At 38.6% G+C, this 14798-nt stretch overlaps 2 protein-coding genes across 2 annotated transcripts; one reads left to right on the top strand and one right to left on the bottom strand.

The window, feature by feature from the left end:
* Window positions 1-37: 37 nt before the first annotated feature.
* LOC148429346 (uncharacterized) lies at window positions 38-3458 on the bottom strand. Its single transcript, XM_088435258.1, has 5 exons — window positions 3308-3458; window positions 3085-3225; window positions 2319-2445; window positions 2082-2215; window positions 38-1091 (listed from the first exon to the last, which is right to left on the bottom strand). The coding sequence occupies exons 2-5, from the start codon at window positions 3196-3198 to the stop codon at window positions 459-461; spliced, it is 1008 nt and encodes a 335-aa protein (XP_088291384.1). The 5' UTR covers window positions 3199-3225; window positions 3308-3458; the 3' UTR covers window positions 38-458.
* Window positions 3459-4363: 905 nt separating this feature from the next.
* Window positions 4364-13829, top strand: zcchc8 (zinc finger, CCHC domain containing 8). Its single transcript, XM_088434852.1, has 14 exons — window positions 4364-4593; window positions 4692-4731; window positions 4806-4880; window positions 5973-6078; window positions 6294-6368; window positions 7450-7553; window positions 7663-7728; window positions 7804-7864; window positions 9073-9200; window positions 9281-9423; window positions 9662-9768; window positions 10353-10439; window positions 11399-11507; window positions 12661-13829. Exons 1-14 carry the CDS (start codon window positions 4404-4406, stop codon window positions 13608-13610), a joined length of 2241 nt encoding a protein of 746 aa, XP_088290978.1. The 5' UTR covers window positions 4364-4403; the 3' UTR covers window positions 13611-13829.
* Window positions 13830-14798: the final 969 nt, after the last annotated feature.

Here is a 14798-nt window from a genome sequence, read left to right as displayed (position 1 = left end):
CCATGTAGTTTGCCTGCGACAAAGCATGACACCATGGTTCTTGTCGCTGATAAATTTATTGGTCTAAGCAGCATATTGAAAAACAGATTTGCCAACATAAAATGTTAGTAAAAACAAAATACCTTAGAAGCTACTAGCCGCTTCTCTTGTGTATGTCACAAGATTAGTTCCTACCAGAGAATAGTGTCGTTGCAAAAAAAAAAGTTCACAAAATAAATTTGGAACAGTTTAAAAAAAAATGAAGAGTCACAGCTCCAGCAGTTTCTGCAACGAAAGTGTAAAATTGTCATTGAAATTGCTCTTCGACCAGGAGACTGGGCCATGCAATGGATACTCTGGATTGTCATGATGATGATGTCCTTAAGTTCCTCTGAATAGTTTCCAATTTGGAATAGTTCTTCAATTTTAATTGGAATTTTACCACAAACCAATTATTCTTTTACAATCCTTTGAGGAAACTACTTGCAGATGAGAGTGGAGTAGAGCACATGTGCTACCCCAGTGATGAGGTTGTGGTTGGCAAACTCCAAGATGAGGAGCAAGATGGGGTACTCGCTCCGCCTTTTGGCCCAGTCCTCATCTCGGCTCAAACCCATCCAATTAAGCAGCAACATCCTCATGGCATCCGGGAACAGCTGCGCGGCAAGCTCCTCGGCCGGCGGCAGCTCTCCAATCTTCTGGATGTGGCGCTCCTTGAAGGCCTCCACCCGCCGGCTGATATCGCCATTTGCCGCGGCGAACCGGCGGCCCAGCCAGCCCGCCAGCGCCGTCTCTGCCGTTTCCCGTCCCTCCGCCGTCCCATCCAGACAGCGCTCGGCGTGCTCCAGAAGGAACAGGGCCGACTCAAGGTGCTGCTCCGTTAACTTTGAGGTCTCCACTTTGTCACTTAGGCTTTTGAGCTTTTTGCCAAGTTGGGATAAGCTTTGAGAGTTCTGCCGTGTGGAATAAGAGTGATCGAATGACATGTCTCTACTTGTGCTTGCTGGCTGCTGGAGTGACATTTCACTTTCAGTATCCACTCGGTCCAGTTGCGCACACAGGCTGTAACTGGTCTTCAGCGGGCTGTCGTTCATCTGCGATTTCCATACGTGCTGAAACGGGAAACATAAGGTAACAGTTGTTTTTTAGTTTCTGGAACAATATTGTCATTCCTGTGTCTTCATGGAAGACACGATGACTTTGGCGACCAATATAGAGGTTTTTTTTTTTTAGGCTAATGCAGATTCCAATAATAATAATAAATAATAAATTTGTGTCCTTTAACCCTCGTTGATGCATTTTGGCCACATCTTTGATCTTCAAAGGCTTTAAAAGGCAAAAGGAAATGTTGAAAGACACTAGGGTGCTGAAATTTCAACTCGGTCGCAACAATATTTCAAATTTAACATGGCACAATCACTAAGTTATCACACGACCAGGGGTGTGCTATTCCTTGTCTTAAATATTGTGAAAATGATGTGGAAGAAAATGACACAAAAATGGTCAAAATATTGCATAAGGGTTAAAACTTTGAACATTAGCATTGCCTGTGTTGCTTTTGTCCTTCAGTATTTGAATAACATGACAAATGAATAAAAATCTGCAGGGTCATTAGCTAACATTGTAATGCGTAAAAAAAAAAAAAAAAAAAAAACAGAAAAGTGATTTTGTGGATTTTAAGAGGTAATGTTCGACAGGAAAAGGCAGAACAATAAAATGCTCTTCCATTGGCACTGTGCTTCTCAATTATATTTTGCAAAGCCCCTCCAGGAAAGAGAAAACATTTTGCACCCCCCATAAATACGATTATTATCTCTTAAAATTGTAAAAGTATACTTAAAACTGTATTCTTTTCAACAGTGACACAAGGAAAAAGCAATAAAATGAAACTTCAGAAAAAAATGAGTTAATCAGTGCCAATCTTTATATGATCACAATTGCACTTCACATAGCAAAAACATACCACCCCCCCCACTTTTGTAGCTACATCTTACAAACACCTGGCATTTAAATAGGGATGTGTATTTTTTAAATTTCCCATGTGTAAATATGGCTACCAGTGTAGGTGACTGTGTCCATTAGAAAAAAAAATGCAACCCTACCTGGAAGTTGTCCATGACCGCCAGCTGCTCCTGCTTGGTGTATATCTCAAAAGCGATGCGGAAAAGGCCGTGAATAGTGTAAAACCACAAGCAATTGTTGGACGCTGCAACCTTTAACCCACGGAACCTGAAATCTGACAAAACAAAAGCCACACAAGGAGCTAGCCAAATGTCACCAAACCCACAGGCATTATTTATTTTTAATTTGTAGTATTGTTTTTATTTTGTTGTGTTTACCTGAAGAGAAGTAGATTTTGGTGGCGAGCCCTTTCCTGGCAAACTTGGCGTGATGCCTGGGATGGTTCTCTGCACGGATGTCCGTGTTGGCCAAGAGGTCGGCACCGAGAAAGAGAGGAACCGAGCCCTAAAACAAAAAGTTCCAATTGTGTTAAATTCTGAATCAAAATATGTAACGTAAATATAAATGTTAGAATGTTTCAAAAAAGTCTTTTTTACATTCTTTTCTTTGTATGTACTGTACACTGTGGTGTAGGGCTGCACAATTAATCGAATTTTAATCGTGATCACGATATTGGCAGCCACGATGAATTAAGATGCTCCTTAGTGGTATTAACATTTAAAAAGTCAAGCACGTTTTTTTTTTTTTTTTTTATTACAAGTCAAATCAAGCACTTTGTCATCCTACCACTGGGGGGCAATTTTTTCCAAATGTTTGCTTGACAAAAGCCTCTTGCTTTTCTCACCTTAATAGATTATTTACCAGTGTGAAATGGTTTCTCACCTGATTCTTAATATATATACAGTGCTAGCTGTCAATTTAGACCCATTTTGGAAAAAAAAAAAAAAAAAAAAAAAAATATATATATATATATATATATATATATATATATATATATATATATATATATATATATATATATATATATATATATATATATATATATATATATATACATATATATATAATTATGAACGTCATTGGGTATTCTGTACAATATTTAACGAGGGTTATCACAACTATGGCTATGGCTGACTCACGTACCTTTTGGTGACAATCTGTGACTGTGAAAGACGACTCGTTTACTAAGTAAATGTAACGAATTTTCCTCGAGCCTATGTCCCAATGCGGTAAGCACAAAAATCGAAGATTCGACATTGTCCCCGTGCAAAACCTGCGGATACGCTGTACAGATATATAGGAGCTAGTGAGTTCTGTCCCTCACGATAAACATACATACATGCTAGCTTGTACCAGAAATGTTTACCCCTGATTTTTGTCTCCCAGGCTCGATTCACCCACCACAAACTTTAGCAAGACAGACACAAAATGCACTGTCAGGAAAATAAATCATTTTAACACAATACCAATTTGTTTGGACATTTTTCTCACAAATCTCTGTGTTACACGAGAGAAAAACAAAGATTGTGCTCGAAGATGACGTAATACACGCGGCTACATTATCGCCATTCTTTTAATTACAGATTTGAATAGTAGATAGACACGCCCCTTTGGGCAGCGGTTGAGCTAGTGGGGGCAAAGTGTCACCGATCCAGGCCTGTTTAACACCACAAAAAGGAAAGTAAGAAGGGTTCCTTCCCTTTGTAATTCCTCTTTTTAAATACCCCCTTAAAATTATTTCATAGCTAAGAATAGTTTTCTGATATTTCTCATTGTTAAAACCTATTGAGAACCTTAGTAACATTCTTGGCTTCTTGTGAAACTGAACTGAACTAGCCAGTATCTAAACACCCAAATACCAGATGATCATTAGTAGCGATAGTTTAATTGTACAGGGAGCAGTAGTTATGATATAAGTAAATACCCCCTGGAGTTGTGGAAGTAATTCTAGAATCAGCATCTGGAGTGGTATGTAACGTGACCCAACGTGACCCTGGGACATGCAGAACTTGGGGCCAAAAGGGGAGGTGGCTCCTGGCATCCATCTGAGGAAGGGCATCAACAGCACACAGCCATCGCATAAAATAATTAAAATTGCAGGTTATATCGTTAAGACGCGCTGTTGATTTTTAAAAAATCAAATGCATGTGTTTGACATAGGAAATAACAAAACTTCGGGTGATTCAGTTGATAAATTATCTAATTCATTTTTTAATTATTATTAACAAAAGTAGCTAATCTGATTCAATATTAATACTCTTGCCTAACATAAATGAGGACTCTTGCCCCTACCAAGGTGACCGCGACGTATGTACATCGCAGACTAAAACCACCTTGGGGACAGTAAGCCAATAAAACCGACCGTTGGTTTTACGTAATAGGCCATGTGACATACGCCACCAATCAACGCGAAGTATTTTTTTTGCTAATACTCTAGTTGACCAGGGGCTGTATTGGAAAAAATGGCTGAAGTCGATTTCGGTGACGCGGAGCTTTTTGAGCAACTGGATGACTTCGCTCCAGCCCCTACACACATTCGCTTTCCAGACGGGGAAGACGCGGACGCGGCGGAAGACGATGAGGAGATGCGAAGGCTCCGGAGCCGCTTGAATGAGTGCGACGACTGCATAGCGAGGCTAACGAATGAGAATATCCTTGCGGTGCTCACGCGTTTAGCATTTCCAAATGCTAACTCTGGCTAACCGATTGTCTCTACTAAATATGGTAATCCTTGACTTGTAATTCACATAAAGCATTGAGGAGAAAGTTGACTATCCTGACGCGGCCCAGGTGACAAAATAGCGCGCTGGCGGTGGGGGTTTCAATCCCAAGTGCTGTGCCTAATGCTCTGTGTTTATCCTCAGCGGAATCACGATAGAAGATGTCAACATCGACGGCCCCATCGCGCAAATTATTTATTCCAACAATGCCATAACAACGTAAGTTTGACAGTACCGCTAACCAAGGAGTGGGTGCCCAAGTGCGGTCCTTTAGAAACCGTATCCAGTTTGTTCTCGACGTAACCCTCTTCCAAGACACCTGATTCAAAAGAACGGGATCGTTCATCAGGCTTTCTGCAAAGGTTGTTGACGATCTGACCATTTGAATCTGCTTTGTTGTTGGAGTATAACATAGAAAACACGATAGGGGCTCTCGAGGACCGAACCTGTGCCCCCCTGGGTTCAGAAGAGTGTCAAGATGTAAATCAAGTTCTTGATGCACTATAGCTTTTATGGCTTCAATACAGCGTTAAAGTTCCAAACAGCAAACTGCCCCCCAGGAATCTACAGAGAAAAGGTGTTGTTCCTGTAGACAATCATCCTCATTTTGCAGGGAGCGTGTTTTGATTCCACATCATGAAGGTTGCATGCAAAACAATCTAAAATCACCAGTTATAAAGCATATTAGTGTAATAATGAAGTGAAAATGTATTATTTCCAAAACAAAAACACTGTGATGTAACCTTTTGTTTATAAAATATACCAATATATCAATATTCGTTTTGTACCTTTTGGTCAGATTTATTAGCATTAATTGTAAGTGCTAAACATTTCAGCAAACAATAGGCTAATATATCAAATATCTATTTGACCTGGATATTGTCAACATAGTGCAAACAGAATGATAACATAATAATTCAGCCTTGCAAACCATTTGTTATGGTATTTACTTTATGCAGTTTATTATGAAGAACAATGGTGCAATGTCATTTTAATATGCTAAAGATTTATTTCCTCTGGCCACTAGAGAATTATTTTTTGAGTACTTCCTCGGCAGTCGGACATTGTAAGTGTTGATTCCTTAACGACTTGCGCGCTAGTAGCGATTACCCTCGCCGCAGCGTGTTCATAGTGATTTTTCTAAGCCGATCTGCTGGCGCTGCAGAGGGCTATGGCAGCCAATGCGGTTGGTGTGTCGAGGGCCTTAATCTTATACTCGTCCCCTGATTTAATGGGAGCTTTTCAACACCCCAAAGTTTCTGAAAATCTAAAGATATGTGTTTTGCTCCTGACTGAGACTTTCCTTCATAGGCAATGTCGTCAAGAAATTGAAGATTGTGTCTGTGGCATCATACTGAAACACCAAACAGAGGCATATCGCAATAGACGCTCAACATCATTGCATTTGAAGCCTCAGGTGTGTTCATGTTTAGATGCTATGTGTGTGGTTATTTAACTGATTTGTGTGTGTGCGTGTGTGTGTATTGATTTTATGTGCAAGTGTGTAGATGCTGCCCGCTACGTATTGCATGTTGCATGTGTATGGATGCTGTATGTGTGTTTGTAGGTGTCCCATGGATAAATTTTACTTTCTGACCTAAGCAAAACATTTTTTTTGTCTTCTGTGTAAAGCCATCTTCATTTGCCTTGGACGAAGACCCACAAAAGTTGGCCTCCACAAGTGTAACAACAACTGAAGCCTTTAAAGTGAGTACACGCCAAGTTTATTATAGTGAAGAAAAAAAAAATTGAAAAATCATTTTCTGACCTGAAATGAAAAAAAAAGAAAATGCTTAAAAAGCAAAAACCTACTTAAACTACATTTTAAAGTGTATATATTAAGATACATTTATAATCACAGCATAAATGTCATTTGTTTTGTCCATTTTTAGCATACATGACCTTTCAAAGTTAATTTTAAACATTTTTATTTTGGTATTGTTGTACAATACATCCATGCAGAAGAAGGAAGGTCAAACAGTCATTTGAAAACTGTAATTTTAGTTATTAAACTGTAATTAGTGACCTTATTTTATGTTACGTTTCACGAATACTGCACATATTAACACTGAGTAACGTCGACATATTTAAACTACATCTTTTTTTTAATCATTGGAACGGGCGGAGAAAAGCTTTGGGAGAAAAAAACACAAACTATGGTCAGTCACGATGCCTAACTCGTTGACTTCGGTTTATTTGTTTGTTTTAAATGGCTGGCATTTAAGTTCAGAACAAGGGTTTTGGTTTACATTGTGGGTTTCAGGACATGAGACCACGGCTGGAAATTTGCAATATGGGATCAAGCAAAGTCATCTCTAAACAGGGTCAGGGTTTGAAGCCATGAGTAAGGTTTCAAATTGGGGTTTCAAACCAGGATTAGGTTTTCAAATGGAGGTTTCAAGATAAGACAAGGAAAAGATTGAGTTTCAATCGAGGGTTAGGTGTGCTTCTATCACTATAATTATTTTGTTGATTCATCAATGAATTTGGTGATGAGGTTTTTTAAAGGATGCTTTATTTTCTACCCCATTATTCAAAAACAGGACACTTTCCAGTTTATAGAGCGGAAATTTCACAAACTAATTATGATTCAGTTCTTGGTTTGATTTATAACGTGTTAGAAAATCAGCAAAAATGTTAACAGCTGTTCAATTTTTCGACATGTTTTGAGAAAACATGTCAATCTTAATATTTGTACATTTTCTGCAGTCAATTTGAAATGCAAAAGGAAAATGCACATTTTGAATTTTGATCATATTAAACAATTTTTTATGTGTGTGTGAGACAGGTGGTGGGCAGCGTTTTGTACTTTAGCAGCTTCAGCGTGGACAAACTGGGACAGCCGCTCTTCAACGACAGCCCCCAGCACACGGACGGATGGGAAGTGCCTATGTATCTTAAAAGGCACGGCTGACCTCGGACCAGTTTGGGGCCTAAAAACATCACACTGTTTTTGCTTTTGTACTCTTTATGAATTGTCATTTCCTTAAGTGGCGCAAAGCTACCAGCAAATCTTCAATCAGGTTATCGGCACAGATGGTCTCGACATAGACGCGAAGGATAAAAGGTATGCTGAAAAAAATATCTCTCTTCAGTAGACTATATTTGAATGTAAAAATTTGACGATTTCTGTCTATTGCAGGTCTAAATCTCAGTGTTTTAACTGTGGTTCAAGTGCTCATCAAATGAGAGACTGTCCCAAGGTGAGTCAACACATGCCACAATATTAGGAACAGTTATTGCCTTTATGAAAATAGGTCAGTACCTTGTAAGTTGACATCGGGGTTACCTGATTTACAAGTAGCGCTTGACCAATGTGCATTTATTTTTCGACTGGTGGTGATTTTGATATTGTAAATTGTATGATGACTGATTAATCATTAGGTTATTAAAAAACACAATATAATGTATGAAATACTTTCTTTTTGGTTTCTTAACAATCATCAGAATAAAGATGTGAATTGCAGGCAGAATATTCAATTGTTGACTGTTCTAATAAGTTTAAAAAATAAACAGGCATGTTTTTTTTGTTAGTTTAGTTTTGGCAGTTTTTTCTGTGGGGGTCTTTAACGCATTAATTACCAGCCATTTTCAAACCCTCTTTCACTTTATTGCTTTAAAAAAAATAGTAGATATGTTTGAAATAAGTGCCTGGAAAGTTATGTCTGGACTAAGACCCATTAATATGTCCTTGTAAAAAGTAAAATGTGATTAACTTTGTTTTATGTCGTCATGTGTTAAAAGAAACCTCAGTAACAGTTGGTCCGTTTTACAAGCTATTACTGGCTGAGTATTCGGTTGACGACACGAATAGTTTCAAAATAAGGTTTCAAGTACACTTTACACAGAACAGACTATTTTGCATTTTGTGTAAAGTCAGTAATCTCATGGAATTATAGTTTGCTGAATGATCAGTGATGTTCTGTGATGACTTCTTTGATAAGGCAGGTTTTGTCAGCATATGCAATCAAATTCTTATTTTTGCAAATATTTCTAGGCATTTGGAGGAAACCCCCATTCTTACTTCATTGAATGTATATGAGCGTTGTGGGGAAAATGTATAAACACATTTCACTCAATGTCCGTTATATGCAAATTCAAGCTATTTGTGGGCCGGGCCGATATCAACGTTTGACTTGGTGTTATTTATAAGCAAATTTTGGCTATGAAGGCTCAGCTGTATATTAAAGAAGTTGCTTGAATAAATCGGATATTTATTTTGTCTATTTTCTGATTGCATCAGTGACATATATTTTTTCCAATTTGATCATCTCAAATCCCCATTGTGTCAAGTCTAGATTCAAACCTGGTAAGGGTTTCTCACCAGGGTTAGCTTTTCAAATGATGGTACGTGGAATGAACACATACTGTACGGTAGTCATGACTCATTAACTTGCTTCTGCGTTGTCAGCCTAAAGACATGGCGGCCATCAGCGAGAGAAGAAAGGAGTTCAACCAAAACCAGAGCGGTCTTGGCAACCAGCGCTACCATGCAGAGGTGGAGGAGCGCTTCTCCAAATACAAGCCGGGCATCTTGAGGCACGCGTTGCTTTTTACACGCTTCCTGTTTGCGTAAAACTCCAATTGTAATGCGGCATGTGGCATTGTGTGCTGTGCAGCGAGGAGCTTCTGTCCGCGCTGGGGTTGGACGGCAACACTCTGCCCCCTCTCATCTATCGCATGAGGCAGCTGGGATACCCGCCAGGTTGGCTCAAGGAAGCTGAAATGGAGAACTCGGGTTTGACACTCTATGATGGAAATGGTAGGATTTAGGATTATTTGCAATTTACCAGTGTTGTTTTTTTTCTTTTAAATGTATTTTTCTTATGTTGAAGTTAAAGCCGGGAATGTGCTTTCAAAGTCCCGCTGGCATCAAGAGGAATAAGACTGATTATTTCTTTTGAATAAGGCCACTGTTAATTGCTTTTTATTTAAAAGAACTTGATCAAATCAATTCAAACCAGAACTTTACACTGAGTTGCTGTATTTTTTTTGTATAGTGTCGAATGACAGCGGAATGACCAGCACCCAAAATGTCTCCTATGATGTTTCCAAACTGGTGGATTTTCCAGGATTCAATGTGCCTGCACCATATCAAGTTAAAGATGTGAGTCAACATAACTGCCACAGACTTTGTTTTATGCGTTTTTTAAATACACTTGAAAATATTTCTATAAATAAATATTGATGAATTGATAATGATTTTACCAAAGGCTTCTTTGTGTAATTTTGGCAATGGGGTGCAGTTAGATTTTAGTCAAATTCTGCGGCAAATAATTTGATTGATAAAAGTAAACAAAAGGCTAAAATTGGTCGTTATGGTTCCATGGTCATTTGCCTCAAAAAGAATCAGAAAAGCAATATTTTGTTTTATTGTGAAACAGTACATTATATAGCTGTTGAATGTCTGCCATTTTTATCCATATTTAAGCAAAACTGTTGAAACATCGTACACTTGGTGTTATATTTTTATTCCCACATTATTAAACTAAATTTTTTTCAAATACTCTCAACAGTAAGCGCCCCTTGTGAGCATAAGTGGCTATCGAAAATGGATGAATGGGTGGATGTCATCTTAGCAAAATTCCAATTTTATGATATTGTGTATAAATGTTATACTTGTGACATTTGAAAACATATTAAAGTTCGAGGAATAACAACTGAAGGCTTTTTTCTTGTGCTTCCATGTAGGAATTCATGCGCTATAGTTCCGTTCCCATGCAGAGCAACCACTTGAAGCACAACTACGCTGCTTACCTGTCTACCCACTTTGCTTCGGTAAATCTAACACTACTCATGTGTGATACTAATCATCTAATTGGTCAGTGTGGAATATGCAGCTCACACGTTCATATGTGGTGTTTTATTCATTAGGGATGGGGCTATATACAAATCCCACAAGATGAGATGTGTCATGAGATATTGCAAAATTTGTAATATAAAATTCCTAATACAAGTTTTCCAGTTTTTTTTTTCTTTTTATTGAGTAGATGAAAATTAGCATTCGAATGCTGCTCTCACCAGCCTAAATGAGGCACTCAAGAGCTACTAGTTAGCAACTAATTTATGCTAGACGTTGCTATAACGCTGAAGCAAGGCATTCCACAATACAATGTTGGTGTAATTAAGTCGTTTTTAGCTCCTTTAACTGATGATTGCACATGATTTCAGAACAACGTTTGTCATGTTTGTGTCAGGAACACTTTGTGACCACAGGACAGTAGAACGATGAGTCAAGTGTCACAACGTGCTATCGGCAAAAAAAACAAAAAAACAACAAAACTTAAGTTGGCCTTCTTACCGACACATTTGTGTAGTGTTTTGTTGTCTTATGGCATTCTAATTTCACATATTAGATCTTGTGCCATTCCTCGTGATTGTTTTGAGCATTTTCTCATTTATACAAATGAAGCTTCATCGGTGCCTTGAAATAGGAAATGGATGCAGGAGAGGTGGAAGCAAGCAGTTATAAAAGGAAAGATTGGTGAAAGGATTGATGGAAGGTGGGGAAAAAAGAGGAGAGGGAAAGGAAGGAGAAGTTGGAAAGGGCTGCGCTACCTTATGTATCTCTACCACACACAAACCCACATCAAGATTTCAATCCCTTTTTTGACATCTTTTAATCCTCACAGCAGTTCCTTGTGATTTTAAAGAAAGGTGTTTAAAACGATTTTCTGGCATCCCCTCCACCACCACTATGTAATTAGCATATTGTTGTATAAATGATCTGTCAACAGCCAGACAGCCCAAGCAGCAAGAGGCCCCACGGATCAGACTCTTCACCACACCACAGGAAGAGGCCAAAGTCCAGCCATGATAGCAACTCTGACATGGATATTGAATCAGGTAAACCAAAATCCCATTAATTCTTGTTTGTAAGGCAGACTAAAATACTTATAACTAATATATATTTAATATTTGCCAACATACCACCTTAGAAAAGGCACAGGGTGTTTTTTTGGGGCATCGTCTTTGGCTATTAAAGACCACTATTTTTAGGAAATAGTTAAAGCTATGTGTGGAAAATTTATACATTTCAGTTTGAGAATAAGTGTAATTGTTTATTTGTGGCATTTGGGACCCTGAGAATTGTCATTAAGAACAGCATAACCACAAATATACATGTGTGTGTGTGTGTGTGTGTGTGTGTGTGTGTGTGTGTGTGTGTGTGTGTGTGTGTGTATATATATATATATATATATATATATATATATTTATATGCACATATGTATATATGTGTGTGTGTGTATATATATATATATATATATATATATATATATATATATATATATATATATATATATATATAGTATATATATATATATAGTATATATATATATATATATATATATATATATATATATATATACATATATATATATATATATATATATATATACAGTTATATATATATATATATACAGTTTTATTGGCACCAAGATGCCAAAGCGTAACTTCTGTTACGGGACTTTGGCCTGACCAAATAAATAAATAGCTAATAGGATTATTTTTTCAATGAATAATGGAAGATGGGTTGCCACAAAAACAGATACCAGAGCGAATGTGCGGAACAAAAACCATTTAGAAGAGACGACAGCATATTGAAAGTCGTCATGTTTTGACAATCCAAAATTTTAGCCTCAAAGTGTTTTTTCTTTGTATGCTTTTCCTTTGATGTCACGCACCAGAAACATCAAAAGCCCAAGTTGGGTCCAAATTTTCCCCAGGGGTTAAATAAGAAGTGAGCAAGAATAATTATCTTAAATGAATACAAACTGTGGACTTCTGTAATATGCTCTTTGACTTTCAAGACCAAGCAGATATTTTTGAGGAAGCTATAAGCTTTTTTCCCCAAAACTCATATATTAATGAATCATTCACAAATTGTTATTTGCAGATTTTTCTTGTTTCCATGCTAGTTGGGAGCATCGATTATTTGCCAAATTTTATTATTCAAGGACGGTGGTCCACTGAATGTTTTAACATTCTCGTCCATTAGATTCTGGGACGCCTTACCACACCCCCTGCCGTAGCGACTTTCACTTCGAACCGCCGCTGGCGTCGGACTCTCCGTGCTTCAGCTCGCCGCCGCCTCTGCCGCTCGGCACACCACCAAACACCCCGACGCCTCCGCCCATGCCCAAAAACACGCCGCCCACCACTCCAAACAATGGCTCCCCGTCGATGCGGGGACGCCAGTGGGTGGTGTTGGACTCGACCACAGAGGGTGGGGAGGATGATCTCACCCTGGAGGAGCTGGAGGAGCAGCAGAGGCTGATTTGGGCAGCACTCCAGAACACAGACACCGCCACCAGTAGCGACGCAGAGACGCCAGCATCTGGGCTCTCTACGGTGGGGTCGCCCGGCAAGTCCACGCCACTGCGAGGTGACTCAGAAATGGAAAGGGTTGAAGAATTGGGCGGCTGTCAGGATGAGAATCAAACATTGCCTGAAGAGGTATGTCCTCAAAATGGTGCCACCCCAAGCCTGGCCAAACCCCAAGAGAGCAGCACTCCAAATCCCGCTGTGATCAAAATCGCAAATGATGACGCTCTTCCTGCCAAGTTTGAAATCAAGAGCCCCCAAAATCCTTCTGCACCAAACTCTCACATGGACCATCCCCAAAAATCCCAGGAAGAAATCCTTGGAAGTCCCTCTCATCTGAAATCACAAGAGGACTGCCCCCAAAGTCCTGGTCCTATCAAATCCCTAGAAGACAGTCCCCAGAGCCCCAATCCAGAGTCCCAGGATGTAAACGGGGCCTCTTACATGGTCGTAACTCCCAGAGTGTCAGCCGTTCCACACCGGAGCCGTTTTGCAGAGGGCATTGTGCGTTTTGAGGACACGCCCGAGTACACAGAGGTGGCCGAAGCCACGGGTACATACCTCCGCATCAAAGACTTGCTCAAGACTTCACCTCGCAAATTAGCCAGGAAAAAAACAGAATGAGACAAAAAAAACTGGTCTTGTTTTTACTCATCAATTTTTATACACAGTATCTACAAGGCACAGTGACATTTTGCAAAGCATTTTTGTAACAACTGTTTTCATCTTATCATTAGGTTGTATTTGTAAAAATGTTTATTTGTTACTTAAAATTGATTTGATGTTTTATTTTTTTATGGGCGGCTACACGACTCTTGAAGTAAACCTGTTTGGTTTGCCTCAGTGTGTCTATTGAGTCATTGTTGGATTATGTATTTATATTTCCAAATGTTCAATTTCCAAATGTTCATCCAGACAATCACAGGGCACAAATTGACAACCGTTCACACTCACAATTACATCAAGGGTAATTATAAAGTCTACCTGACCAAGTTCAAATACAAGATATTTTTAAAATTATAATTAACTGATAAAAATTAACTGATTTTAAAAAATTAGAAAGAAAAAAATGTTAGAGGGTAAGTAAAACACATTTGTCCAAGTATGCACATATTCAAAATGAGTGTGGCTGTTGCAAGATTTGACCAATCACATACATCATAGAGCTTCCAAAGATGGATCTGTTTGCAATCATCAATCAGTGCAAAAAAATATGGGCAATGATTTGCATTGTGGAACACAGGACAATTAGCTAATGGAGATAAAGCTGCGACATTACAATGAATTTGCTAAATACCAAGTCAATTTTATGTGTATGGCCCTTAAAGGGACAGTATGTAAGATTTAGACCGTTTTTCGTTAAAAAGGAAATTATTGTAAATTTAAAAAAAAATGCAAATGAATGTGTTCTAAATGACCAAGTATGTTTTAAATATAATCATAGTTCTAGTTATCATTACATTATATTAAGGGGGGAGCATATTTGTTAAAGCTACAGACTGGTAAATGCAGCACCTAACACCACCTCGTGTTGTCCGTAATAAAAAACTGTCTAAATCTTACACACTATCCCTTGTAAATCTTATAAATGGGGCTTCAAAAAGTAAAAATAAAGAAAATTCATTTCACAACGGTATCACCTGACCCAAGCTCCGGAAGAAACGTTTACACAAACGTATGAGGGCACCCACGGATGTCATGTTTTGGCTATACAGCTCATTGGGGAACCAAACGCATGCGCAAATCAGTGTATGTGGTTACCCAATCTGCTGCGTCGACCAAATCTGAATACTCCTACGGCAACGCCACTAG

This window comes from Hippichthys cyanospilos, chromosome 1 (genome assembly GCF_059441005.1).
Source record: "Hippichthys cyanospilos isolate Australia breed blue-spotted pipefish chromosome 1, RoL_Hcya_1.0, whole genome shotgun sequence".
NCBI lineage: Eukaryota > Metazoa > Chordata > Actinopteri > Syngnathiformes > Syngnathidae > Hippichthys > Hippichthys cyanospilos.
The sequence above is the reverse complement of the archived record's forward strand: the minus strand, read 5'-3'. Positions and strand labels throughout refer to the sequence as shown.

Coding starts and splice junctions, on each gene's coding strand:
- LOC148429346 (XM_088435258.1), bottom strand. CDS start 3,198: ATGTCGAATCTTCGATTTTTGTGCTTACCGCATTGGGACATAGGCTCG. Junction 2,446..3,084: donor TCACAGATTGTCACCAAAAG/GTACGTGAGTCA, acceptor TTTTTGTTTTAG/GGCTCGGTTCCTCTCTTTCT. Junction 1,092..2,081: donor CGGTCATGGACAACTTCCAG/GTAGGGTTGCAT, acceptor TTCCCGTTTCAG/CACGTATGGAAATCGCAGAT.
- zcchc8 (XM_088434852.1), top strand. CDS start 4,404: ATGGCTGAAGTCGATTTCGGTGACGCGGAGCTTTTTGAGCAACTGGAT. Junction 4,881..5,972: donor TCCAACAATGCCATAACAAC/GTAAGTTTGACA, acceptor TTTCCTTCATAG/GCAATGTCGTCAAGAAATTG. Junction 9,769..10,352: donor CACCATATCAAGTTAAAGAT/GTGAGTCAACAT, acceptor GCTTCCATGTAG/GAATTCATGCGCTATAGTTC.